The sequence below is a fragment of the Talpa occidentalis genome, unplaced genomic scaffold (assembly GCF_014898055.3).
Source record: "Talpa occidentalis isolate TD23 unplaced genomic scaffold, MPIMG_talOcc4v2.1 talOcc4.17, whole genome shotgun sequence".
In the NCBI taxonomy this organism is placed as follows: domain Eukaryota; kingdom Metazoa; phylum Chordata; class Mammalia; order Eulipotyphla; family Talpidae; genus Talpa; species Talpa occidentalis.
In genome coordinates this window covers 6,838,329-6,866,044 of record NW_023601754.1, presented here as the reverse complement: position 1 = coordinate 6,866,044, position 27,716 = coordinate 6,838,329, and the positions used below count along the sequence as shown (strand labels likewise).

General features: G+C 51.1%; 2 protein-coding genes across 4 annotated transcripts; both read right to left on the bottom strand.

The window, feature by feature from the left end:
• Nucleotides 1–943: 943 nt before the first annotated feature.
• Nucleotides 944–19,748, bottom strand: NUTF2 (nuclear transport factor 2). 3 transcript variants are annotated; one of them, XM_054696921.1, is made up of 6 exons: nt 19,642–19,748; nt 8,531–8,699; nt 5,092–5,219; nt 3,184–3,255; nt 3,005–3,103; nt 944–1,449 (listed from the first exon to the last, which is right to left on the bottom strand). In XM_054696921.1, the coding sequence occupies exons 3-6, from the start codon at nt 5,188–5,190 to the stop codon at nt 1,336–1,338; spliced, it is 384 nt and encodes a 127-aa protein (XP_054552896.1). In that variant the 5' UTR covers nt 5,191–5,219; nt 8,531–8,699; nt 19,642–19,748; the 3' UTR covers nt 944–1,335. The 3 variants fall into 3 exon arrangements, with proteins under 3 accessions (XP_054552896.1, XP_037371827.1, XP_037371829.1); XM_037515930.1 differs by lacking the exon at nt 8,531–8,699; XM_037515932.2 differs by lacking the exons at nt 8,531–8,699; nt 19,642–19,748 and adding an exon at nt 19,176–19,212.
• A 2,250-nt stretch (nt 19,749–21,998) lies between these two features.
• On the bottom strand, nt 21,999–24,451 carry THAP11 (THAP domain containing 11). The gene has a single exon (XM_037518098.2). It carries the CDS (start codon nt 23,959–23,961, stop codon nt 23,059–23,061), a length of 903 nt encoding a protein of 300 aa, XP_037373995.1. The 5' UTR covers nt 23,962–24,451; the 3' UTR covers nt 21,999–23,058.
• Nucleotides 24,452–27,716: the final 3,265 nt, after the last annotated feature.

The window sequence follows — 27,716 nt, the reverse complement described above, 5'->3', positions numbered from 1 at the left end:
ACCCCCTAACAGGATCTCATGATGCCCAAGTCCTCGGTTTGGGGTTCTAGTTTGCAGAAACCTAGGTTGCTATCTTGCCACCAGAGGTCTCAGGGCTGAAGGACCAGGTTTGCATTGGGCAAGGCTTCTGTCCTAAAAACTGAGGAACAGAATCCACCCCAACAGTTAAGACTTCTGGATTTGGCGACAGTGTGAAGGTATGTGTGTGGTGAGGCAAGAAACAAGGAAGAGACTTAGATGTGCCCTGCACAGATCTGAGGGGTAAAAATTGGAGCTGAAATTCCCTCAGATGCAGACTACCTTCTTTCATAATTCTGAATCTATACTCCAACCCAACATTGCCGGGTTCTGTGGGCACTGAGGCGGTTTTGGGCATTTGCCTTTAGGCAATGCTTGGATAATCCAAAACAGGTAGTACAGGATCTGAACTATCTACTGCTTCGCTTGGGGTTTGTGGGGCACCCTGAATGTGACCTTGACCCTTCTGGGGATAGAGCAGGTCCCTCTCCCTCAAACTTCTGCTTATCCTTGGTTTTGAGTCCTCAGTCCAGAGGGCCTAAACCTGATTGACCATTTTTGTCAAGGCCTGATCTTCAATGGGATGCAGCGTCATCTCTCCTGCTTCTAGAGCCCTGATCCTACTCAGTGCAGAGGTCACAGGTGTGTCAGAACTGACTGCAGAGGTTTCAATGCAAGGGAAGCTTCAGGCAGACCCGAGCTCTCCCTCTCTGCAGCTTAATTTCCCAAGAGCAGATGGGCTGGGAAGGAGAATATTATGCCTTACAGGGCTTTGGAGAAGCTACCTGGGAGTGCTGCTTCAGCAGTTTTCTCCCTACAACAAATATTGCTGCGTTGGGGAGGGTGAGGCATGAAGAGAGCCAATGGGGCAGGGTAGTTATTGATGCCCAGCCATCTATTAAACTAATTAAAACAATTTAAACTGTTAAGAAAATTTTTGTGGTTTTATTGTATCATGAGGCATTGAAACATCTGAACAAATCAATATCTGGGCGTTGAGGCAGCTGCTTTCTCCTTCACGTCTTTGGGTTACTAGAACTTGTCAGTAGATTAAAAAAAAAAGAGAGAGAGAGACAACCTTTGCATTACTTAAGTCTTTCCAAGGCATGCGCTGGTACAACACAAACTTCTCCTGTCAGATGCAACTAGTCTAGCGTCCAAACATCATGCACAACACCTCGGGGGCAGCAGCGCATGCGCCCACTCCCACCGTGGTCTGCTCATTTGTGTATGATATTTGGAGCATCTGGAGGAGTGTGAATAGTATCAGGAATCGGAGGGAGGAGGAAACAGCGTGAGTGCCTGGCGGGGAGGAGGTCAGCCGAAGTTGTGCAGGGCAAGCCTGAACATGTCATTGGTGCAAACCCAGGCATCGTTGATGTTCTTTAATAGGAACATCTGGTGGAACCCCATGATGGGGTCTTCATCGGCCTGTGAGAAAAGAGAAAACGATTCAGTAAAGGGGCCAAGAAATAAGAAGGGAGTTGAATGATAGGGAAACAGGGCAAAGAATGCTAACTTTGGGATCAGGGCCTACCGCCAGGACTCAAATCCCAGGATAGCCAAGGGGTACTTGTGAAAGTGAACTGATAGAATGTGTGAAACACTGTTCCGGGCACACAGGGACCTAGTGGTAGTGTACATAAACTGCAGAACAATTCACCTGTTGGCTGCAGCAACAAACAGAGAACATGCCAGCCTCTCAACGCATGTATCTAGGCACAGGTGATCAAATCAAAAAAGTTCTTCTGCAATGCTTACTACATAACTTACAGTATCTAAAAACTAAACAATCTCAATGTCAATGCCAGTTAGCCCAATCAGGAGAGCTATTAATACTGACTCTGGTCAAGTGTGTGAGAAAAGGCTCAAAACTGAGATTATACTGTGATCACAGCTCCACGGAGGGGAGGGAGGGAAGCAAGCCTCACCCCATGTGCCCTATTTCCTGTCATGTAATACATAACATTTACAATGAAAAAAGAAAGGCAAGAAACCTCCAGCCAAACTGAAGACCAGGATGAAGCCTAGTTGAGGTAGGAGCCCAGCTAATCAGCACTGTCTTTAACATCATTGGTTTTTCTGGGAATTATCATCAACATGGAGGCAATCGTCTTTTGGGGGCTCCGAGTTGGACAGACACACCAACTTCTTTCAGGAAGAACCTGAAACCAGGTAGGAAGGGACACTGCTTAATGACCCCCATCTGCAAAGATGGACACTGAGTTTCCTGAAGAGACCTTCTCATTCCCAAGGATCTGTTTGAGCACAGGCTCTGGGCAGGGCATCTTGGGTAGGCAGGAGAATGACAGGGAAGTCCTGGCCAGAAAATAGGTCCCTCTGCCCTCATATTAGACTCAAGAAGCCCTGCCCAGCTAGCCTACAGAGTAGATGTGTGGGTCTATTATTCTGAGACCTGCCTTAGGGATGAAGAGGCTTGAGAAGGAAAGAGAAGTAGGAGTTCCAGGTGCTCTGCCCAGTGGGCAGAGGAGCCAGAGTCAGCTTGAAAGGCAGTGTGCACTCGAGAAGGGGCATGCTATGGGGCACCCAGTTGTGTCTAAGGTCAGCTGCCTACAGAAAGTCCACCTGCATGGAAGGCAGTGCTAAGGTCCATGGCTAAGGCTTGCACATAGTCCCATCCTGCTCCTGTATCTCTTCCCTTTTCCAAAAGGTGCTAGATCAGTGCTCTCTAACAGAACTTTCTGCAGTAAAATAAAAGTTCTATGTCTGCACTGTGCAGTAGGCAGCCACAAGTGACTACGGGCTCTGGAAATAGAGCTAGTGCAACAGAAAGAACTACATTTTAATTTTATTTCATTTTAGTTAACGTAATTTAAGAATCACAGGTAGCTAGTGCCTACTGTATTGAATTACACAGATCTAGACAGTCACTTTGTCTAGCTTTCCCCTGACACATCAGTAAGTCACATCACAGGGAAGGCAGGGGCTTCTCCTCTGCCAGCCCACTCCTCCCTAGAAGCGCTACCTTGAGCTGGCCCACAACCATGCTGATGATGCAACTATCTGGCGTGGGCTGATGGTCCTGTGCTGTGATACTGTGCTGGATTTTCTGGAACGGAAGGCTCTGTAAAAGAAAGACGGCAATGGGTCACGGTCAGCGGGCAGGAAAGGAGCTGCCTCCAGCCCGCCCTGGCCCTTACTTACAGACAACTTCTCCACAATGGCAGCTTTCCCCTGGAATTGTTGTCCTTCCCACGTAAGGCATGATGCGTCAATCTGAAAACCACGAAACCCAGGGTTAAGGCCTCACAGTTCAAACATTATCTGTGAGGACTTGGAAAAAAACCCTGAAAAGGGTCTTCCTTGGAACTAAGTCCATGCCTCAGTTTCCCTGCCCATAAAGTAGGAAATTAAGGGTAGCATCCAAAGATTACACTATTAACGTCTTTTATTACACCCCATCATCCCAAAGCCCAGGCTCTGAAAGACTATCTAGCAATATATAAACTTAGCAAGTAAGTTCATTTCCCAGTTTTTAGACCCAGCCCAAAGCCGTGCTGCTGCGTGGTTCAGTCAGTGTGAGTTTAAGAGAAGCTGTCAGAAATGAACTGGAGGGCCTCCCCAGTGGCACAGCAGGTTGAGAGCAGCGCTGTGAAGCTGTCTGCAGCCTCTGCAGTGCAGTTCAATTCCTGGCCAGCCAGGGAGGTACCCATATGGCATAGTAGAACTCTTCTGTCTCGCCTGCTGCTCCCCTCAGCAGTGTTTTCAGCCTGTCTGCCTGTTCTGCTCCCCGCTGTCTCTGGTGAATTCTCTTACCCTCCTGCGTTTCTAGCCTGTACTCCAGTTCTTGTATGAATAAATAAATAAATAAACAAATCCTTTAAAAAAAAAAAAAGAACTAGAAACATCCTATGTTTAGCACCATCTCTACAGCCTAGGCTGAATTCAAATCCTTTCCCATGGGGGCACCCAAGGCGGGTCAGAGAGGAATGGAAGTTGACAAGGCCTCCCAAGGCCTAGTCTGGGACTCTCCCTACTATCAACATGAAACCCACTAGCTTTGCTTTGTCTCCTTGCCCCCAGATCTTCCCTGCCAAGCCTTTAGGAGCAGAATTCAAAAGTGCTCTGGTACTTACCAGCTGTGACATTAGGCAAGTTACTTATTTTTCTGAGTCTCAGTTTCCTGATCTTCAAAGGGGATGTGTGTTGAGGATTATATGAAATGACATATATAAAGTGTTCTTTTAGGATCTTGCTAACTCTCTTCTGACTCAGGCCTGCTCTGATTAATGTTAAGAAGTACCAGGCTCTCAGAGTCAGATCAGTTCAATTTTAAAAAAAAAAAAACCTCCATGCTGATGACAATAAAATACCCATGCTGGGTTTGGCTTTCCACTGGTAAGATCCCTCTTTTATCCAAAATTTCTGAATGAACCCTAACTTTTTGGGTAGGAGACATAGAAGAGTTTGCCCACAGCCCAGTCAGGCTCTGAGGCTATCCTGGATGACGCCCATCATTCTCATCCTGAGCTGTCCCAGGTAGGTATGGCTGGATCAATCACATTTCTATGTGACCCTGCCACATTTGTATGACAGAGTCATATATAAGTAGCTCTTTTTTTTATATGAACACCATAAAAATAGCAAACACTGTCTGTACAGAAGGGTTTCTCAAAGGACACACACTTTCTCTAGTCTAATACCACCTGTTTTCCATGAGCATTTATAGGTTTTGAGCCCCACCCCCCCACCAACAAATTTAAGTTGACATGGGCCTCCATCAAACTTGCAGTGATGACACTCACAGCTGTTGCCTCCAGAGGGCGCCATGAGCCCTAGCCTGCAGCTGCCAAGTCTGGAACAGAGGTACTGCCACAACCATGGAATGGCCAGCCCAGAATACTGTGCTCAGAGCACCAGGACCCCCACTCCAACTTGCTAAGGGAACATACAGACCAGGTCAGGCTCAATACCCGTCTCACAGACAGAAGCTCAGATGGAAGGGTACACACAAATTCAGTGTGGGCTGTCAGAACTTGTGAACTGGACACGCTGGTCCAACATCTCTATTCATGCTGGGGTCCCGTTCCAGCCCCAGCCATGGCAACTTACGTAAATTGCGCCTAGCTGAGTTCTGTCATTATCAAATAACTGGTAGTAATGCTGAATGAAGCTGGATCCAATCTGCTCCCAAATTGGCTTGTCTCCCATTCTGGAGCGTCACCCGGCCTCGTTGAGACCTGTAAGACCAGCAAGACAGGGAGGGAAGTGTTGGTACTGCAGAAGCTGTTTCTTCAACGACCCCCTCTTTTCCGCGACCCCCTCCAGCAGGGTTGACCTTTGCTGAGGTCTGTTCTCCCGAGGAACATGGAGAGGTGCCAGGGAATGGAAAGCAGCCCTCTCCAAAGACAGACCGTGCAGGGAGCCGAGAGCTGGACCAGTATCATGGACCACATATGGATGCTGAAGGTAGAGTCAAGACAAATTCAGAGAAAGTTCTAATGCCCAGTGAGGGACCAGGCTTCTAAGGAACAGCTAAGCATTCTCCCCATATCTTCATCCAGTTCGGTAAACCACCAGCAAGGGCAGAGCTACTGCTCTTCTTCCCACCTAGCAGGCCAAGAAGTACTGATCTTACGTGTGAAGCATCTTCTGTTGCAGGCCTTAGACCCCCTCTCTGTCCTGCTGGGACTCAGCATTCACTCCCTCAACACTGCCACAGGGTTTCCCTGGCAGGTCAGGGAAAACCCAGTAAGAGTAGGGGAAGATGGCTCCTTAAGGTCTGATTTGCAAAAAAAAAAAAAAAAAGTGACACCTGGCCTGACCTGGGGTAACCTTACCCACTTCAGACCTGGGGGTGTGAGTTCAGAGGTCACTGAATAATAGCTAAAAGGTGCGGGGAGAAGAATGGAGGCTGCGAGAAAACATCTCTCCACAGAGATCACTGCCCAAGGGTGCAAGACGGAAAACACAAATCCCAGATGAGACAGCCACCCTGGCTTGGTGAGGTCTTTCCCAGGTAGGGAAGCCCATTTCTCACTGCAAGGTCCCCTCACAGAAAACACATGTGCTGTTCCGTGGTTACCTCAGACTGCAGAGGAGCCCACCCCATTCTCCTGATAACAGGACTCTGAATCTACACAGTGAGGAGGTGGGTTAGACCTGGCAGACAACCATCAACAGTGGTGGTGGCCTCAGCTTCCTAAGTGGAGGCAGTACTCTGATGCTGGCAGCGGTTGTGAAGCCTCCCCAAGGGAAGCCGGTAAAGCCCTCAGCCTGACATGTGAGTGCTTGTTTGCTCCAGTCTGTGACCTCACTCAAGGCCAGAAGAGCCAATGGAGAGGGACAGCGTAGAGGGACAGCGACTTATCTCTAGTTCAGCCAATCTCCCAGCCTGTGACCAACATGCCAGCCAATGAGGGGTCAGGAAGCTTAGCCGGCTTTATTTTAGGTTTTCTAGGAGGTGGAGACACTAAAAATAGCAGCTTAGTGCTGAGATGACTAAGAAATGTCCAGGAAAGTCTAAAACAAGCAGAGGAGAAAGCATGGACCTGGCCACGCCTGCTACGAAGGAACACAAGGTATGTCCCAGTTCACAGTCTGCCAGGAGACAAATCAACAAGCGGGAAGGGCACAGGATCCACTGCTAGTCCCAATCCACTGCTAGCAGCTCAATCTAGGCCACAGTTCCAAAAGCTCAGACTGTGGCTGCACCCACACACAAACCTGGGTTAAGGGAGACCGCACAGTCCTGAATCTCACCTGTCTGCCCTTCCTAGTATCCACTATGCTCAGCTCACTCACTGTGGCCGCCCCTGTGGCATCTTCCTCCCAACATGCTTTGTGTAGCTCCTGGGAACTCTGGGGAAGGGAAAGTTGGAGGAAGGGATGTGGAGAAAGAGAATACTAACCAGAAGGAAAAGAATAGGCAAAGAGGGCCTCCCCGGTGGCGCAGCGGGTTGAGTGCAGCGCTGTGAAGCAGCCTCTCTGGCGTGGGTTTGATTCCTGGGCGGGCAGGGAGCTACCCACATGGTGCAGCAGACCTCTCCTGTCTCGCCCGCTGCTCCCCTCAGCAGTGTGTTTCGGTACGTCTCCCTGATCTGTTCCCTGCTCTGTCTCTGGTGAATCCTCTCACCCTGCACACCTCTGGCCTGTACCCCCGTGCTTGTATAAAAATACATAAATCTTAAAAAAAAAAAAAAAGAACAAGCAAAGATCTGGGGGCACAAAGTGATAAGGGGCAGGAACCTGGGATGCTAGAAATGGAGGATGAGGGCAACTGAGAGGGAAGTTGGTGCTATGAAGCAGAGCGATGAGGTGAGGCGGAGGTGGTTTTTCCTTTATCCAGTACAGCTCTTCCGGTGTAACGATTATCTAAGACAAAACTACTTGGCAGAGGTAGTGGTGGAGTGCAGAGTGCAGAGGGACAAAGGGACAGAAGAGTCCTCTGGTCTGGTGGAGTAGAGCATGTCAGTCAGTGCTCCTGAGAAACGGGACAGCTCAGCGGTCCCCAGAACGTATGAGGACCCTTCAAAACGCTGAGGTTTGAGGCCTTTACCAAGTGGGTTTCCTGAAGTCAACACCAACCTCATGTGAGTCGTCTGTACTTGGTGTGTTTATATCCATGCAGCGATCACAATAACCCTGGGGTCAGATGCCTCTGTCAGCCCACCTTGAGGTGGGAAAACTGTGGCTCAGTGCTGTAGGGAGTCTTGCCCCAGCTTGACCAGTATACCAATGCCAACAGTGGGTTCTCTGGCAGAGGCCAGTGCTTTCTTTCAGCTAACTCTGCACCTCTGAGTGCTAAACCATGGCCATGCCGCCCTCCCCGGGGAACAACCGCACCACAATGACCTTGCCTTGAGGTAAAGGCCAAACCCCCTCTGCAAGTGACCATCCACCGATGTCCCTGCCTCCCTATCCCTCTCTCCCACCTCCATCCAGCTCCACGCAGTGCAGCAGCCTCGCCGAGGCTTGTGTGTTCTGTGCAGGTAAGCCTCCCCGCTGCGCTGCCCTCCATCTCCATCTGCCTGGTCACTGTTTCAGTCCTTCAAGTCACTGTTCAGCTGCCACCCCTCTGGGGACTCCTTCCTAGACTCAAATGTTAGACCCAACCCCAAGTATAAACCCAAAGTATCCTAGAGGAGGCCCATTTCTCCACCTGAGCACTGTGGCTCTGAGCTGTGAGGGTTGCAGTGTGGTCCCTGCACACTCCTCATACCCCCCTCCCAGCAGAGTATGGGCCAGCAGCTGTAGCATTTATAGGTTCTGTTTCCAAATCTTACACAAAGCTTTCAACTCATGGCTCGGAGGCAGCATTTCTCAATGGGGGTGGTGGTGGGGGGTGGTGGTAAAACCAGGGTGTAGAGGCCCGCTCCACACCCCATGGAACACAGGAGAGGGGTCGAGGCCAGGTTGGGAGAATGTTCCTGCTGAGGAAAGCCAGCAAGCTTTGACCTGGTTTCTAATATAGTCACCGTGAAAGGAATAGGCTAGAAACAAACAAAATACCAAGGCTCCGAGGCAGCCTCAAATCAGATTGGGGACTGACCTTTATGACGGCTTCTCCTATGGCTCTTCCAAGAGGGCCACTGACCACGCCATGTCCTGCTTCACCCCAACAGTCCGAAGGCTGACTGAGGCCAGGCTCCTCGAGGAGCAGAAAAGACCTTGATGACCTCTCGCCCACTGAGCATCAGCTTTCACTGACCCTTAGGTCTCTGTGGGTGCAAAGACCCTCTAAGAATGTCTCAAAGACTGTAGCCCTCTCCCAGTAAGTTTGAACTGAACAGATATCCCAACTTTATCAAAAATTCCAAGCTGTTCACATTTTCTGCGGTTCTGCCACAGACCCCAAGTTAAAACCTCTGGTCCATGGGCCTCCCCGGTAGTGCAGTGATTAAAGTCTCAGCGCTGGGCCTCCCTGGTGGTGTAAGGGGTTAAGCACCGCACTATGAAGCAATCTGCAGCCTCTGTAGCACGAGTTCGATCCCCAGCCGGCCAGGGAGCAACCCACATAGTGCAGCAGACCTCTCCTGTCTCGCCCGCTGCTCCCCTCAGCAGTGTCTTTCAGTCAGTCTGCCTGTTCTATTCCCCACTCTGTCTCTGGTGAATCCGCTCACCCCCCGCATCTCTGGCCTGTGCCCCAGCTTTTGTATGCATAAATAAATAAATTTTTAAAAAATAAAATAAAATAAAGTCATCAAGCTATCACCAGCTACTGCGGCCTGAAACCCATCCCCAGCCAGGGAGGTGACCCACATGGCGCAGCAGACCTCTCCTGTCTCACCTGCTGCTCCCCTCAGCAGTGTATTTCAGTAGGTTTGCCTGTTCTGCTGCCCACTCTGTCTCTGGTGAATCCTCTCACACGCTCCCCCCACCCCCCGTGGCTCAGGCCTACACCCCAGCTGTTGTATGAATAAAATAAATCTTAAAAACAAACAAACAAACAAAAAACCCAAAACAAACCTTTGGCCCAGGAGATCCGATTAGGCAACAGAAAAACCTGAATTTTTATCATCAAATTCTGGGTCAGTATTTCCAGGGATAACATGTGACATAACACAGCAGCATCTGCTGATAACATCTCATTTCTACTAACATGGAAATGTGCTAAGGGCTCGACGCCAATTTGTTCCTGACACCCTGTGAGTCAACACCCATGCTGGAGATGGGCAAAGAGGCTCAAGGTCAGGAGCGTAACAGCTGGTGGAACTGGAGAGAACCAGTTTAATAGATCCCAGAGTTAGGACTCTAACAGACAACAAATCTGGAGATAAAATGACCATGCTAGGGCCTCCACGGTGGCGCAGCTGGGTTGCAAAGCTGGGTTGAGCGCTGGGTTGCGAAGCTGCCCGCAGCCTCTGCAGCGCCGGTTCGATCCCCGGCTGCTCCCCGGCCACCAGAGGAGGGTCCCACATGGCGCGCAGACCTCTCCTGCCGCCCGCTGCTCCCCTCAGCAGTGTACTTCGGTCCTTCTGCCTGCTCTGCTCCCTGCTCTGGCTCTGGTGAATTCTCTCACCCTCCTGCGCTTCTGACTGTACCCAGTGCATGTATAAACAAAACAACAAACAAACAAACAAATAAATAAAACATGCCTCTATTAAAAAAAAAAATTAAAAAAAAAAATGGCCATGCTACATCAGAGAGAAAGTTGTCCCTGGGCCCTTGGGCTAAGCCCTGCTTTAATGGTTTTCTAAAAAAGGGGTAAGGGGCCTGGTGGCCTAGGTGTTTAGTCTCAGCACTACCACTGCTACAGCCTGATACCCCCATGGCCTGAGTTTAATCCCTTGCCAGGGAGCTACCCACATGGCGCCACAGACCTCTCCTGTCTCACCTGTTGCTCCCCTCAGCAGTGTATTTCAGTAGATCTGCCTGTTCTGCTTCCTACTCTGTCTCTGGTGAATCCTCTCAGCCCCCGCACCTCTGGCTTACACCCCACTTGTTCTACACAGAAACAAACAAATAATATCTTTAAAAATAAGATACAAAAGGGGCAAGACAGGTCAGATCAGTGCTCCTGCTGCCAAACAAAGGAGCCAGGCAGATTTCCACACCAAGTCCAAACAAAAAGGCATTTTTCTTTTTCTTTTTTTTTTAAAGATTTATTTATTTATACAAGAATTGGGGTACAATCAGAGGAGCGGGAGGGCGAGAGAATTCACCAGAGAGCGGGGAGCAGAACAGGCAGACGGACCAGAGACACTGCTGAGGGAAGCAGCGGGTGTGGCAGGAGATGTCTGCTATGCCATGTGGGATTCTCGCTGGCCAGCCGGGATCGAACCCACACTACAGAGGCTGCAGACAGATTCATAGTGTGGCGCTCAACCCACTGTGTCACCGGGAAGCCCGGCATTTTCTTTTTTAAAGATCTGTTTATTTATTTATGCATACAAGAGCTGGGCTGTAGGCCACAGGTGTTGTGTGTGTGGGAGGGTTAGTGAGAGGATTCACCAGAGACAGAATGGGGGCAGAACAGGTAGATTGGCTGAAATACACTGCTGAAGAGAAATACACTCTTCAAACAAAAGAGGTCTGCTGCGCCATGTGAGTCAACTCCCTAGCGGGGATCGAACTCATGCTGCAGTGACTACCAACAGCGTCATAGTGCTGAGACTTAACCCCCTGCACCACCAGTGAGGCCCACAAAAGGCATTTTCATGGAGAATAATCTCACACTTTCCCCAAAATTTCAAAGTAATAATTTCTTTCTACAACCTTAGCAAAGGAGAAATAGATTCTGGCCTAGCTAGATCTGGAGCGAGGAAGGGGGCGGGAGAGTGATGGGGAACAGGACATCACTAATTCCAGACTGGTAAACAGAAAGATGCTCACATGTTTGAGATGCACCACTGAGACCAGAAGGGAATGCCAGCAGATGTGTTAAGCCCACAGTAGGCTCTTTGAAATCAGTACCAGCCATGGCCATTACCCTCACATCTACTATCTACCTGGCCCCAAACAGCCTGGAGTATGGTAGCAGGGAAGGACTCCTTCAAGGAGGGGATTCACAGGCAACCTAGGCTTAAACCTTTCGGTCCCAGAACACAGGTGTGTATTATGTGGAGCAGGGACATGGTGGCTACAAGCAGACATGAAGTCACTGCAGGATGCCCATGCTCCAGGAACAAAATGCCCTTCTGATTTCATGGTCTGCGGGGCACTGTGTATCCTGGACTACAGTCCTCCGATGACTTCGCTTCTCATTCTCCACTGACGTATCAGCCACTGATCCTGCCTTTAAGGCTTTAGGTGACCTGTCCTCGCTCCTCTCCTGACATCAATGTCCTGCCCTTCAGCATTTTCTGATTCTGAACCTGTTCTCACCTGAGGTCTTTGGATCATTCACCTCTGTATATGTGTGTGTCTGGCCCCTTGTCATGTATATGTCAGCTCAAATATCACATCCTAATGGACACCCAGCCTGAACACTCACTCTAGCCACCCAGTTACTCATTTTACTATCTATGTTGTTTCCTCAGTACTTGTCACTGCACGATACTGTCACACTTACATGTTTGTGTATGGCCCATCTCCATGACCAGAGCACCTGTTCCCGTGGCGCCTGGCCCACCCTCAGTATCAATCTGTTGCCCATATATATATATAGGAGCTTGGGCTAAGAGGTTAGCTCTCTTCCTCTGGAGACATGAGCGCTGCACAAATTCCAGCCATCTAAGGCATGTGGCAAGTGGTATTAGGTCCCAAACCCTCTCTCATTCCTGAGAGTCACTTTGGTGCAGCTGTGGCTGAATAGCAGGCACACAAGCACACCTTCCAAAGCCTGGCCTCTTGCCTGCTCCCTCTCCTATGCTATGTCCCTGACTATCTCATCAGTATGGCAGTCCCATTTATTGGCGATGGCTATGTTCTAAAAACCGCAAGAAACACCTGCAACAGCAGAAAGTAAGAAAACTATATATACACTGTTTTTTCCCTATACATACAAGAAAGTCTGATCTATAAATCAGACACAGTAAGATATCAGTAACTAATAATAAGACAATTGGGCCTCCCTGGTGGTGCAGGGGTTAAAGTCTCAGTACTATGAAGCTACTGGCAGCCACTGGAGCATAAGTTAGGTCCCCGGCCAAGGAGGTGACCCACATGGTGCAGCAGACCTCTCCTGCCTCGCCCACTGCTCCCCTCAGCAGTGTATTTCAGGAGATCCGTCTGTTCTGCTCCCCACTCTGTCTCTGGTGAATCCTCTTACCCCCTGTACCTCTGGCCTGTACCCCAGTTCTTGTATGCATAAATAAATCTTTTTTAAAAAGGACAATTACAGGGCCTCCCCGGTGGCGCAGCGGTTGAGCGCTGGGTTGCGAAGCTGCCCGCGGCCTCTGCAGCGCCGGTTCGATCCCCGGCTGCTCCCCAGCCACCGGAGGAGGGTCCCACATGGCGCGCAGACCTCTCCTGCCGCCCGCTGCTCCCCTCAGCAGTGTACTTCGGTCCTTCTGCCTGCTCTGCTCCCCGCTCTGGCTCTGGTGAATTCTCTCACCCTCCCGCGCTTCTGACTGTACCCAGTGCATGTATAAACAAACAAACAAATAAATAAAAAAAACTTTAAAAAAAAAAAAAAAAGGACAATTACAATGAAATAGATATGCAATAAAAGATATATGAATGTGGTACTGCTCTCTCAAAAACCATATTGTACACAATATTTTCAGATTTCTGTTGACCAGGGATAACTAAAAACATGGAAAGTGAGACCACAGATAAGAAGGCAACCACTGTAAATGTGGGGATGTTAGGGGTAATCAACTAGGGGTATAAATGGAAGGAGTCATGGTCAAGTCCCAGGTGAACCATAGATCAAGAGCTAGAAGGAGGTGGGTAACTTAGCCTCCTTGCAGGGACACACCATGGAGCAGCCTCCACCCAGGAACTGCAATTGCCTAGTCTACCACTCCTCTGCCTGATGTCTGGTGCGAATTTGGTCAAGGTCTGTAGCCTGAACAGATGGCCAGGACAGAACCCTTTCCTGGGGCAGATCCCTGAGGTTCTAGGTGCCCCCAGCACCCTGAGGACCTTTTCTTTCTCTTCAGTCTGGAGAGAGGGGTCCAGAGTCTTCTGGGCGCGTTGCCTGGCCCAGAAGCTGAACCATGAGACCCGAGTTCTGGTCTCCCTGTGATGCTCTAACTCAGGCTCCTGAGAAGTCTCCTTTCCCAGGCGGCTCAGTGATCCCTGGGATCCCTAGAGGGGCCTCATTCATGAACTGAGGCCATGAACTTGCTTGTAGATACAAGTGGACTTGGTGCCCTCAGTGGGCCTGAAAGCCTAAGTGACCACTCCTGTGGCCTGCCACAGTCACGCCTGGTTCATACCACCAGGACACTCAGAGGTAAGCAGGGGGATAAAGGAATGAAATTTTTTTTTTTTTAATTTACAGAGGCATGTTTTTATTTATTTATTTATTTGTTTGTTTGTTTGTTTGTTTTGTTTATACATGCACTGAGTACAGTCAGAAGCGCGCGGGAGGGTGAGAGAATTCACCAGAGCCAGAGCAGGGAGCAGAGCAGGCAGAAGGACCGAAGTACACTGCTGAGGGGAGCAGCAGCGGGCGGCAGGAGAGGTCTGCGCGCCATGTGGGACCCTCCTCCGGTGGCCGGGGAGCAGCTGGGGATCGAACCGGCGCCGCAGAGGTCGCCGGCAGCTTCGCAACCCAGCGCTCAGCCGCTGCGCCACCGGGGAGGCCCAGGAATGAAATTTTTTTTTAGATTTATTTTTATTTATTTATGCACACAAAATCTGGGGTGTAGGCCAGAGGTGCAGGGGGTGCTGAGGGGAGCAGCGGAAGAGACGGGAGAGGTCTGCTGCACTAGGTGGGTCAGTGCCCTGGCCGGGGACTTGAACTCCGGCCTCAGTAGCTGGTGATAGCCTGATAGCGCCTGGACTTTAACCCCTGCGCCACCAGGGAGGCTAAGCGGATGAATGTTAAGGCCCCCAGGAGGAGAAGGGAATGCCTCCTATAAGCAAGCAGTTACCGCGTCTCTCATTTGAGCCTGACAGCCCTATAAAGCTGGTATGATTACCATCAACTTATAAATGAAGAAATCATAAAATAAAATATTAAAAAATAAATAAATGAAGACATCCAAGACTCTAAAAGGTTGAAAAAGAATTCAAGCCTACATAAGGCCGCTGGCATAGCCAGCAATAAAACTGCCATGAAACGGGCTTGGACTGTAAGAACTGAGAACCAATATCAAGTAGCAAAAAAGAATATAGGTGGCAAAATGAGGTGAAGAACAGAGCCCAGGCCTTTTCTTTTCCTTCGGTATTAGCAAGCGCCATGCCCCTGAGGACAAAGAGCACCCACCTGCGCACATTCAGCAGGTCAAAACAAGCTTACACCATGGGGACAACTAAGAACTTGCATTTGCCCTCCCCAAGTCACAGTGAACTGCCCCAGTCTCAGCCAGACCTGAACAAAGGATTCTTACAACAGGACACATTCCAACTGGAGCGTGAGAAGGGAGAAGAGGCTGTAAGGATCTGTGACCATGGTGCTGGCCCAAGTGTTATCACATGGATGTGAATTCCTGCCACATACGGTCAAAGCAAGAGAGCTGCAGAATCTCAAAGCCAAGGGAGGGGTAACTGATTCAAATACAACCATAAACACAAATGGCCCAAGGGGGGTGGGGGGGAAGTCCATCAGGTTCAACCCAAATCCATAGAAATCCTGACCAGCTTTCAACACCCATCCTGTGGGTAACTTTTTGGATTCTCTCTCTCTCCAAAAGGACTATTTCCTTCTCCGCCTGGGGACTGCTTCTTGGTCTCCCCCAGGAAGATGTCCTGACAGGTCCCACTCTAGGAGCAACTACTGGGTACTTAACAAAGGCGACCATGACGGGCTCAGTGAAAGGCTACAAGCCCAGGACAGGAAAGGGAAAGGCGGGCCACAAAATGCTGGTACGAGTCCCAGACACTGAGAAAAGAGCCAGCAGAGACCCCTACAGGAAGACAAAGAGCGGGTCGTAGAAACCTGCAGCTACAGCCAACAGCAATGGTGATACGGAAGGGTGACAGCTTGACAGCATGACACACACACACATACACACACACACCCCACCCCTGCATCTCTGCTCAAAGGATCCCAGGCCTCCTTGGGCTCTCTAGCTGGAGGTACACCTTGCTCTGGGGTTCTTGCCAAGCACCGGAAAAGAGCAGACTCAAAGTCCATTCACAGTCTTTCCTCTTTGGTGCCCCAATCATTCAGGGGTTCTTGGTCCCTCTTCTGTACAGTCAAGAGCCCATATAGCCCCCTTAACTTAGCCTTCAAGCACAAAATTGCAATTGTATCCCAAGTGTTTTCTCCCTCTCTCTTGCTCACTACTGTGACCTGATTTCCCCAGCACCAGGAATGGGTGGAATTCATTTTGCTACCTCCAGCCTCAGCCCAGAGCCTGACATACAGAAAGTGTCCAAAGAATGCTTGCCGAATAAAAGGGGTCACTGGTGAGAAAGGAGGAAAAAATAATTTCAGCCAAGATTCTAATGCCTTAGGGCCTCCCCGGTGGCGCAGCGGTTGAGCGCTGGGTTGCGAAGCTGCCCGCGACCTCTGCGGCGCCGGTTCGATCCCTGGGTTCTCCCTGGCCACTGGAGGAGGGTCCCACATGGCACGCAGACCTCTCCTGCCGCCCGCTGCTCCCCTCAGCAGTGTACTTCAGTCCTTCTGCCTGCTCTGCTCCCCGCTCTGGCTCTGGTGAATTCTCTCACCCTCCCGCGCTTCTGACTGTACCCAGTGCATGTATAAACAAAACAAACAAACAAATAAATAAATAAATAATGCCTCTATTAAAAAAAAAAACTTAAAAAAAAAAAATTCTAATGCCTTAGCAAGAGAATCCTAGAATTTTTAAAAATTATTTATTTATTTATACAAGCACTGGGTACAGTCAGAAGCGCGGGAGGGTAAGAGAATTCACCAGAGCCAGAGCAGGGAGCAGAACCGGCAGACTGACGAAATCCGCTGCTGAGGGGAGCAGCGAACGTGGCAGGAGAGGTCTGTGCAACATGTGGGAACCTCGCCGGCCAGGGATCGAACTGGCGCTACAGAGGCTGTGGGCAGCTTCACAGCCCAGTGCGCAACCGCTGCGCCACCAGGGAGGCCTGAGAATCCTAGAATTTTTTTTTTTTTTAAATAGAGGCATGTTTTATTTATTTGTTTGTTTGTTTGTTTATACAAGCACTGAGTACAGTCAGAAGCGCGGGAGGGTGAGAGAATTCACCAGAGCCAGAGCGGGGAGCAGAGCAGGCAGAAGGACCGAAGTACACTGCTGAGGGGAGCAGCGGGTGGCAGGAGAGGTCTGCGCGCCATGTGGGACCCTCCTCTGGTGGCCGGGGAGCAGCCTGGGATCGAACTGGCGCCGCAGAGGCCGCAGGCAGCTTCGCAACCCAGCGCTCAACTGCTGGGCCACTGGGGAGGCCCAATCCTAGAATTTTTGATACAAGGTGCCTTACAGGTCCAGTAAGAATTCTGTCTCAATTTTAAGCTATTCATTTGATTTCAACTCACCAGCTGTAAAGACAGAAGAATAAAGTGTAATGTGGTTCAAAGAGGAGGGGTTCCTCCCTGGTGGCGTAAGGGGTTAAGTTACAGCACTATGAAGCTATCCGAAGTCACTGCAGCATGATTTTGATCCCTGGCCAGGGAGGTGACCCACATGGCCAGCAGACCTCTCCTGTCTCCCTGCTGCCCCGCTCCCCTCGGCATTGTATTTCAGTAAATCTGCCTGTTCTGCTCCCCACTCTCTCTGGTGAGTCCTCTCTCTCTCTCTCTCTCTCTCACACACACACACACACACACACACACACCCTGCACCTCTGGCCTGCACATAACTCTTGTGTGCATAAATAAATAAATCTTAAAAAAAAAAAAAAAAGAGGAAAGCGGGGGAATGGTTGGGAACCCAGGAATCTTCCAACCCTGCCCCCATTCTTGTGCAGCCCCATCCCAACTCCTCTATGTCCGGCTCCATGTCCCACGTCAGCCACACATGAATAAAAGACGCTGGTGAACCTCGGGTTCTCCTCTTATCTCTGACACCCACACAGGCTGCCAAGTTCTAAAGAGGTCAAGAACTTCTGAGAATCAGAACGCCTAGCAATGGCTAGCAAACACCAGACAGAGAAGTTAAAGAGAACATCCAAATGGACTGGGATGAGAGGGAGAGACCTAAAACTCCTTCTCCTCCTGAGTAACTGTTGAGAAGGAACAGTGTATTTTTGACCTTGAAGAAAAACTCTTGTGGTCAAACTACCTAGTGTCTTGGAAGGTGCAAACTAATCCATAGCCATAAGCCTAGCTCACCTGAAACCTGTATCCTAGAAAGAACCAATCAGACAAGAGGACCCTGAAAAGCAACTGCTTCCAGCATTAAGAGACTTCATTACACGGATTCTATGTGTGCCCCATGGGGAGTCCTCCCTTCTTGCCCACCCCCATCAACAAACCCTGCGTCTACTTTAGAAACACGACTTCCATGAGCTTGGGGATTGGAACTAGGGTTGCATCCAGAGAGATCTCTGGGTCTGGGAGATCTGGAAAGATCCTTGTCTGTCCTTCTTCACCAGGGAGAATGACAGAGCAATTGAACTGCAGGAAAACTTCCAAGACAAGAGGCCAATGATCAGAAAAACATCACCTGGGCAAATAGTCAAGCGAAAAAGACTCCAGGGGTGGCAGCTTTCTGCATCATGGGCCTAATTCAACTCTTTTAAGAGACCTGACACCCTGCTTGCTGCTGGGGCCGGGTCTGCTGAGACTGAGCTGCTTCTGTTGTCCCTGCAAGAACTATAGCTAAGAAGATGCATTGGGTGAGAGAAATCATGGCATGGCAAGCTCCCTCTTCCCCATGTCCTGTGGTCTTTGGATTGGTGCCTTAATTTATCATCACTTACTCAGTAAGAACCTTTAAAAATCCTACAAGAGGAGTCCTCTCCTACCATATACACCCCTTCTCCCAGAACTCAATGCAGCCCACGGAGCCATCATCAAGGGCAACTTCCCAAGGCCCAACCAGCTCATATTCCTGGCTCCAGCTGTTGGGAAGTGAACAAGCAAGGGGGCGCCTGACTCTGGGGCCTACAGAGTCTGCATCTGAGTCCCACTTCCCAAATGTGTATTACCCCCGATTCACTTCCAGCCCAGTATCTTATTTGGCACTCTACTTCCCCTCCGTTAAACCTCACCTAACACCACCATTCTTAAGGAGTCATCCTGTCCAGCAGGGCAGTTCTCTGACTCGGAGAGGGGGCGGATGGGAGGATCAGGCTATGTCTCAACAGTCTGATAATGTGTTGCAGGCTCACACGTCCAGCCTCACCTCCGCAGGTCCGGCCCTTCCTTCCTCCACCAACTGGGCCCGCCAACCCAACCAAAGGTGGGGCTGGTCACTGATAGAGAAGGGCGGGGTCTGAGCCTACGGTTCCTCCGCATCTCAGGCCCAGATCCTTCCAGGCTGGCCAGAGGTAAAGCCCCGCGTGGAACCCCCTCCGGATTCCCGGACCCAGCCCTCCACGTAGAAAAGAGAAGCCGTGCACGGGTTCCACAGAGTGGGGGTTAGGATTCGCACACTCCCCGCGGGCAGAGAAGCCAGGGAGCGTTCACCTACATCTCAGCCGGGCGCTGCTCCAGAATCAGGTGAGGAGCCTAAGCCTGGGCTGCGGAAGGCGGGCGGCCTTACCCAGTGCAGACTCCGGAGAGGTCCGGGCGGCGCCTGCCCATCCCCGGGTCCGTGCAGGCGGGCGGCAGAGCGAACGCGAGCGGGGCGGGCCCCAGCCAGCCCGCGGAGCTGGTGGAACGCGGGCAGCCCCGGCTAGGCCAGACGGGGCGGAGCCCGGGAGCGCCATCCGGGTGGTCCCGATCCGAGAAGGAGCCCGGCCGCGGCGCAGCCCGGTGCACCCGCCCCGGGCCAGGGGCAGCCCCGCCGGGCGGCGGCAGCGTCTCTCGGGTTCCCCGCGGCCGCCGCCTCAGAGGACCGGCGGGAGGCGGAGCCGCGCGCGACACATGGCCCCGGCCCCGCGCGGCTTCTGGCCGCCGAGGGGGGAGGGGAGGGGCCGCCCGGGGACCCACGGCGGAGGCTCCAGGCGGCCCGGAGCGCGGCTCCCGCGGCCCGGCCCCCTCCCCGGAGCGCTGGCCCCGACACTCACCCGAGGGGCTGGCACGATGGCGGCAGCAGCGGCGGCAACCCAGCGCGGTCTGCGACCGACTGTCCCTTCCCCCCTGCCTTCCTCGCCACCCCGTGGCACCCTGGGAAATGCAGTCTCACCTCACTCCTCTTTGGCTTAGGAAGCGAGGAGGAAACTACAGTTCCCGGCGTGCCACGCGCCGAGGCCCAGACACGGCCCGCTGCGCGGGAGGTGAGGCTAACTAAGCCAGGGAGGCTGTCGGGGCGAGCCCCTGAGAATTGTGGTCTAGCGGAAGCCTCTGGAACACCCGAGGTTGGCGCCAGGCGAGGGTCAGGGCTCAGTTGTCACTAGGTCTCGACTGGTCCTGCCCCGCCCAGGCCGCGCAGCCGACCCGGACTGACCGCGCCCTCCTGGCAGCCGGATCTCGCCCCAGTGGCCGAGCGGCCCCTCCTCGGGCCCCTGGGGCTGCTTCCGCTCGCGAAGCCCCCTCCCACTGTGATTTCTGGCCGCCCCTCTGACTCCTCCGAACCTTGTAAGGCCAGCCAGAGCGGTACCCACAGATTCTGCTGTCCTAACATTCCTGCGCCCTGCCGGGTACCGGTCGGGCCCAAAGCAAGTTCCGAGCAGGTGAGGCTTTTCCTTGGGCCAGAGACACACATGCTCAAGTAGGGCGCAGATGAAAATGAGATTATTGTAACACTGACATAGCTGGGGTCCCCAAAGCATTCTCTGACGTTTTGGGGTTTTGTTGTTGTTTTTACAGCAGGCAGGGCAGTTAGGAGCTGCATTTTTACAGCCAGTGTTTTGGTTCACCGAAACTTTCCCTGTGATTTAAGTGACCAGGTTGTCAGTAATCTGCCTCCCACCATCCATTGCCCTTTCCCTTCAGTGCCCATTTCTCATCCTTGGCAACGCAAACATTTGCTGCCAGGCCTATCTAGGGCAAATACAACTTACTCAAGTAAATTTAAACAGTTAAAAGGCTTCATTCGGTAACTTCTTGCCTTCCCTCCTAGCCAGAGATCTCTCAGTACTTGTGTTCTTCCACAAGAGTTTTTGCTTTTTCACCAACTACCACCCCTATGACCCCACTGGATCTGGCTTGTAAGATCAGGCCAAATTTTTATTAAATGCCAGGTTGGTGTTACTTTGCCTGACTGGATGCTTCTCATTATGTAGGCGTTTAGGGTCTCCCTTACCCTTTGCTGTCCTCCGCCCTCCAAGAAGCTAAAACACAGGTAGCCTGTGCAAACATAACCTCCAGATAACAGGTGAATCCTGGCCAGGGCCTGATCCTCACTCTACCCTAAGAACATTGCTGAGAGGTTCAAGTGAGCCAAAGCAAAAACAGTTCAAGTTCTTTCAACAAATGGGAGCTAAAGGATAAACTAATGAGCATGGCCTGGCTAGGAAACCCCTCAATCTCAGAAAAGAATAGTGGGAAAGACTGGGCCAATGGCTGCCAGCAAAGGGCTTCCTTTAGTCCTAGCTGATCTGGAAGGACATTGTTTTGCTTCCACTGACTGGTCAAAGCTAAGCCTAGAGAGGCAGTGATCCAGTCCCATTCCCAAGCAGGTACCTGCACAACCTGTGTTCCACTCCCCTCTTCCTTGTTCCTTAGTGCCAAGAGATCAGGAGGGAAGCAGAGACAAGGGGAAAGTTTTAGAGCCATTTCAGCTTGCTGCCCCCGGGGAAGTCCCCAAACTAATTCCTTAAGTGACAGAGGAGGAAGAGATAATTTATAAGCCCAGGAAGCGTCCATTTGCACTGTGACCCTATAGTCACAAGGATAGCTTTAAAGGCATTTGCCTCTCCCCATCAGCTGTGAGTTAAATTTCTGGGAGCTATAAATAAAAATGTCACCCTCATCCCTAAAATATCCAAACTAAAAGATAATACAGGCCCTCCCTGGTGGCGCAAGGGGTTAAGCACAGCACTGTGAAGTTATCCGCAGCCTTTGCAGCACCAATTTGATCCCCAGCCGGGAGCAACCCACATGGCGCAGCAGACTTCTGTCTCGCCCTCTGCTCCCCTCAGCAGTGTATTTCAGTCAGTCTGCCTGTTCTGTTCCCCACTCTGTTACTGGTGAATCATCTTACCCCCCCTCCCCCGCACCTCTGGCCTGTACCCAGTTCTTGTATGCATAAATAAATCTTCAAAAAAAAAAAAATAATGCAGTCAAGAAATGAGCTAAGGTTGTCACGAATTCCAACATCTACTCCTTAAAGCTCTCTGTGGACTCAGATGCTTGACACTGAAAGTGCCAAAAGTATCTGGTGAAAGAGTCTTTGTAACTGCAGGAGCCATGGCTCAAGTCTTTACTGATTTAAGCACTTGCCCATGTGTGCCCCCCAACACTGTCCTGGACCTTAGGGCTATATAATTAGCAAAATTCAACCACAGCTAAAAAATTCAAGAACAAATTAAAAACTCAAAGAGAAAAGGGCTGTCACAATTTAGTCTCGTTCTCAGTTGCTTCTTTTCCCTGTTGAAAGGATACAGGTAGATAGCCCATGGACAAACAGACCATTTAGTGCCATTTCCAAACTCTTGAGTTGATCTGGCCAGTGAGGACCTTAAGAGGTCAGAGCTGATGTTGTTTATGGTCATTTTCTGGAGAAATCTAGGCATTGAGGCAGGGTCAAACTAATCCTTGAGACCTGAGGCCAAGGCCTATTTCTCCACCTGCATGGACACTTAGCCGAATTTTTATAAAAATAAAATGGCGAAACCCAAATAAAAACCTTACTTTCTGTTTAATTCGTTTTGTCAAACAAACACAGTGAAAACTTTAGTCTGACTAGTTGTACAGAAAATAGAATTTGTAACCAGTAGCAAACATAACAGGATAAACCTAAGTCTCTGGCAAGCTGGATTTTCGTCAGCATGTCACCTATATGCCGTCATAGACGGCTTCCTAGGGAGGGAGGTCCTAGGTGGCAGAGTCACAGACCTGTCAGTCCCCATCAGAATCACAGGCTGCACCTAGGAAGGAAAAGCATGAAAAGGAGGAGAACTGATATCACTTGGAGCTCATTACTACACACGAAAGAGTTTGTTTCTGATTGCTGGCCAACCTCAAGGTGTTATCCTCCCAAACCCATAGTCTTTGGGCATCCCACAGGGGAAATTTCAAGTTCAGAGGATCTGAGGCCTCTGCTTTACCAGAATCTGCAACATAAACTGGAGATGAGGGTGGGAAGGGGGTAGACAAAGTCATAATTGCTGGTGTCACCAGTGCAGAGTCCGAGGTCCCAGACCTCTGCTTCAAGAGGAAACGAGAGAGGGTGCCAGGTCACCAGCAAAAGAATCCAGCTGCCCTAAGCCTCAGTACTGTCAACCAGTGCCCCAGGAATAGAGGGGAGTTCAATCGCAGAGGCGGGAGTTGCCCTAGGCTGAAAAGCGTGGGAGAGTCCCGCAACCACGGGGACCACCCATTCACATTCCGTGCTTCTTGCGGATAACAGCCATGGCCAGCAGCCTATCCTTCTCGCGGAGTTCTTCGCGTAGCTTGGCCTCAGTGAGACGAAGGTGGCGGATGCTGCCCTTCATCTCCTTCATCTTCACCTCCATCAGCGCCAGGATGTCCCGCTGCTCGTTCAGCTTGCGCAGGAGCTCCTCCTCCGTGGTGCCTGACGACAAGGAGTATGAGTGGTCGGAGCCAGTATCAGGGAAGCCCTCTTCCCCCACCACCACCAACTGGGGGCCCATAGGGCACTCGGCGGCCTCCAGCCCGGCGGTAGCAGCCTCCAATTCCGAAGCGGCGGCCGCGGCTGCGCCCTCTGCGGCCGCGAACTCCACCTGCACCGTCAGGTCGATGGGCTTCACGTCTTCTCCAGTGGGAGTGGTGGGTGCCGGAGGCACGGATCCTGGCGCCTGGCTGCTGTCAACCGCGGCCTGAAGGGTGAGGAGCACCGCCGCAGAGGCAGACACCAGGTTCGGCTGCAGCTGGGCAGTCTGGGCAGTGGAAGCTGCCGGCGAAGCCTGCTGCTGCTGCTGCTGCTGCTGCTGCTGCTGTTGCTGCTGCTGTTGCCTGCGGCGAGCGGCTGCGGCCCCCGCGGGTCTGCGCGCTACTTTGCGCTCGTTGACGCCACGCAGTGGGAAGATGGTGGGGACGCGCACCGTGTAGGTCTTGCGGCCGCCCTGGAAGTGGACGCTGCAGAGACGGTGACCCGTGGTGGGCTGGAAAGTGGAGAAGCACCCACTGACGCCAGCACGGGACACGTTCTTGAGCCAGAGGCGCCGCAGCTCAGCGTCCTTGGGGAACGTGTAGAAGTGCAGTGCCTTGTCCCGATGCGAGTTGTTGTAGCAGCCCGGCACGCAGCATGTGAAGCCAGGCATGGCTGCGACGCGCGGCCCGGCACGGCCCACCGGCCTCCTGAGCCCTTCGACGGCCCGGTCGGTCAGCCGCCGCCCGCCCCTCGACGGGCGGCGCCGCGCGAGGCCTTGGGCGGCCTCCCACTCCTGCTGCCCAGCACTGCCGGCCTGGTCCGGCGCCCCGTGCCCAGAATACGCTTCCCACCAGCCCGCGCCGCACCACCGCCCGGCCGCCCGCCTGCGCTCGGGAGTCGGCCCGGGGGACGCCGCCAAGGACCGCCTGGGAAGGAGGACTACGCCCCCCACAATGCACCGCGCCAGAAGCCGCTCACTTCCGGAGCAGGGGCGTGCTTATTCCGGCCACTTTAAAGGGCACCGTGACGGTCTACGCAAAACTGATTCTTACGCCCACCCGGCTCATTCGTTGTGGATTAGAGAGGAGTATTCGGCTGGAACGCCGTCGCCTGGGCCGCCCTCCACAGGCGCCCAGAATCCTGGGGAGTGGCGGGCGCGCCTCTCCAGTGCGCAAGCGCCGAGGTGCTCGCGGAAACTGCAAGTCCCATCATGCCTCGCGGCGGGCTCCGCGGCTCTGGCTTTTAGCGCCGCCTAAGGGAATGGCCGCGTTACTGCGGGCCGGGATCCGGGCGAGGTTTTGCCGCTTGCCGGAAGCGGTACCCCGGCCCCGAGCGGCGCCCAGGCGACTGCGTTCTGCGAAGGTGGGATGGAGGAGCTGAACCTCAGTACCCCGAAGGACCTTAGGAGCCCTTTGCTGTCTGTTGGCGACTCTCTCCTGACTCAGCAGCTACTTGCGTTGACTCATTTATTGACCTGAACTTAGTCACCAGCAGGCACCTCTGCTGTGTGCCGGGAGGGGCGCAGGGAGTTTGGAATCTTGCTGAAGCCAGACCTAGCCAACCTCTCTCCTGGAGCCTGACTGACTGTACAGGGACAAGAGTTAGTCTTTGGAACAGTAGATGTGAATGCACACGAATAGATATAAACCCTCCAATGAGAAAATGGAAGGGAGAGGCCTGAGAAGAACAAAAAAAAAAAAAAAATGGCAAAAAAAGACTGGGTTAGGGCCTCCCTGGTGGCGCAGGGGTTAAAGGCACAGCACTATCAAGCTACTGCCAGTCACTGCAGCACGAGTTTGATCCCCAGCCAGGGCACTGACCCACATGGCACATCAGACCTCTCCTGTCTCGCCTGCTGTTCCCCTCAGCAGTGTATTTCAGTCAGTATGCCTGTTTTGCTTCCCGCAATGTCTGGTGAATCCTCCCCCCCCCCCCCCCCCCGCCCCACGCGCCTCCCGCACCTCTGGCCTGTACCCCAGTTCTTGTATGCATAAATAAATAAATCTTAAAAAAAAAAAAAAAAAAGCTTGGGTAGGGAGAAGTAGCCATTCTTGTCTTGGAACCAAGCTAAGACAGAAAGAGCTAGCAAGAGCCTGGAAGGGGAGGCCTGGGTAGTGGGATTTCTGAGGGATACCAAGCTGACCCCAGTTAAAATAAATGCGATTTTGCTCTGCAGGCAATTGGAAGCTGTTTGAAGAACCTTAAGTGAGAGGAGGGTTAACAGAAACCCTCTCCTTTCCCTCCACTTGCTCCAGGGGAATTACTTGCAAGCTAAGCCTCCTTTGCTCAGTTTCCCCTTTCTCCCATTTCTTCCTTCCACTTCATCCTTTTTCCTGACTTTCCCTCTTCCCTTTTATTCTTTCCAGATCCAGATCACTGGCTACAGGTATGAAATTGAAGCCTAGTATTTATTATTTCTAATTATTTCCTATAAAAACAAAATGGACCAGGGTATTTAAAAGCTTGCAAAAGAAATTAGACTCCAAGTTAACTGTTACTTTTTTTAGTTTGTTTTTTATTTAAAAGAGACCCATACTTAAAATATTTTAGAAAAACAACCACGAGGTGAACTAAAAGAAAGAAAGAAAGAAAAAAAAAAAAAAGAACTCTTTTTCTGGTCTTAATATCCAGACACTACCACTGTATTTCTGTTTATAACCAATGTGATCCTTATTTGTGTGGGGTTCAGAGAGTTATAACAGGAAAAGTTTTACTTCTGCTTGCCTGTGCAGCTGAGGTCCACAACTTGAATCTCTTCAAATTCAGAAATGCATTCTCTAGTGTGTATAGCCCATGGTGAATGATGTGCATTCATTTGGTGAATCATTTATACAATGACATTTTATTTATACAATAACATTTTGTTAAATGTTTAAATTTTTATAAAATGTGTGCAGTAGAAATAAAATTCTGCAAAAGATCATTGTATCTTTTATATAATTTTCATTGTTATGCAATTACTGGTATGTGTCTACTACTACCTGTCTTAAGATTTACTTTACTTGGAGCCTCCTTAGTGGTGCAGGGATTAAGTCTCAGCACTTTGATGCTATTGGCAGCCACTGTAGCTCCGGTTCAATCCCCTCCCTGGGAGCTAACCCACATGGAACCACAGACCTCTCCTGCCTCGCCCACAGTTCCCCTCAGTAGTATATTTCAGTACATCTGCCTGTTCTGCTCCCCACTCTGTCTTTGATGAATCTTCTCACCTCTCTGCACCTCTGGCCTACACCCCAGCTCTTGTATGCATAAATAAATAAATCTTTAAAAAAAAATTGGAATACCTCACTTTCTCCCAGGCGCCATTGTCTTGCCCACCCTTTATCTTTACCTTGGGTGAAAGGCAAGAACCTTATCACATGTCTCCCTACACCCAATCTGGCCTCCATATATCTGTTCTACACATGATTGCCAAGGAAAATATGATTATATAACACCTCTGCTTAAGTCTCTTCAGTGGTCTTTTATTACATTTAGAGTAATGCGCCCAAACTCTTCCACGCCCTGCGTGATCCCACATGGTCTCTTATGAGCCCTGTGCTTTGTCTGAAAATAGTTAAGTATCTACTTTAACCAACTATTCTATGCAAATACAAAATAACACTGTGAACAAGTAAGCTCATGTCTCAGTTTTTGAAAGGATTTTTATGTTTTCTCCATGTTTTGCAGCCCAACACTTTACAAATAAATAAAACACAGTGCAGTATGTGGATAGTGACCATGGAAATGTGCCTGCAAAGGGCTAACAAGATAAATTACACGGAGGTCAGATCTATATGAAAAGGAATATTGATGGGCTTTTCTTTTTTTTTTTTTTTTTTTAAAGATTTTATTTATTTATTTATACAAGCACTGGGTACCGTCTGTGCGCCATGTGGGACCCTCTCTGGTGGCCGTGGAGCAGCCGGGGATCGAACCGGTGTTGCAGAGGCTGCGGGCAGCTTCGCAACCCAGCGCTCAACTGCTGTGCCACCGGGGAGGCTGATGGGCTTTTCTTCTGCAGTTTTCTTATTTTCAGAAACAAGGTCCAACTTTTTCTTTGCTCTATTTTTAAGCACAAGCATAAATATGCCCATGCCTGTTTGAGTTTCTGATTCTTTACACCCCATCTAGGAGCAGATTCTGGCAAAAGGACCCAAGTTCTAATTCTGTGCCGCTGAAAACATATGGGGGGGGGGCTGGGAAAAATGAAAAATATAATGCAGTCTCCAGCATTAATAGAACCTTTAAGAGTCAGTGCCTCCCTGGTGGCGCAGCGGGTTGAGCACCATGTTGTGAAGCTGTCTGGAGCCTCTGCAGCGCGGGTTCAATTCCTGGACGGCTAGGGAGAAACCCACATGGCGTGCAAACCTCTTCTGCCTCGCCTGCTGCTCCCCTCAGCAGTGTCTTGGGTCCATCTGCCTGTTCCGCTCCCCGCTCGTCTCT

Coding starts and splice junctions, on each gene's coding strand:
- NUTF2 (XM_054696921.1), bottom strand. CDS start 5,190: ATGGGAGACAAGCCAATTTGGGAGCAGATTGGATCCAGCTTCATTCAG. Junction 3,104..3,183: donor CCATTGTGGAGAAGTTGTCT/GTAAGTAAGGGC, acceptor TTTCTTTTACAG/AGCCTTCCGTTCCAGAAAAT. Junction 1,450..3,004: donor TGGTTGTGGGCCAGCTCAAG/GTAGCGCTTCTA, acceptor CTTTTCTCACAG/GCCGATGAAGACCCCATCAT.
- THAP11 (XM_037518098.2), bottom strand. CDS start 23,961: ATGCCTGGCTTCACATGCTGCGTGCCGGGCTGCTACAACAACTCGCAT.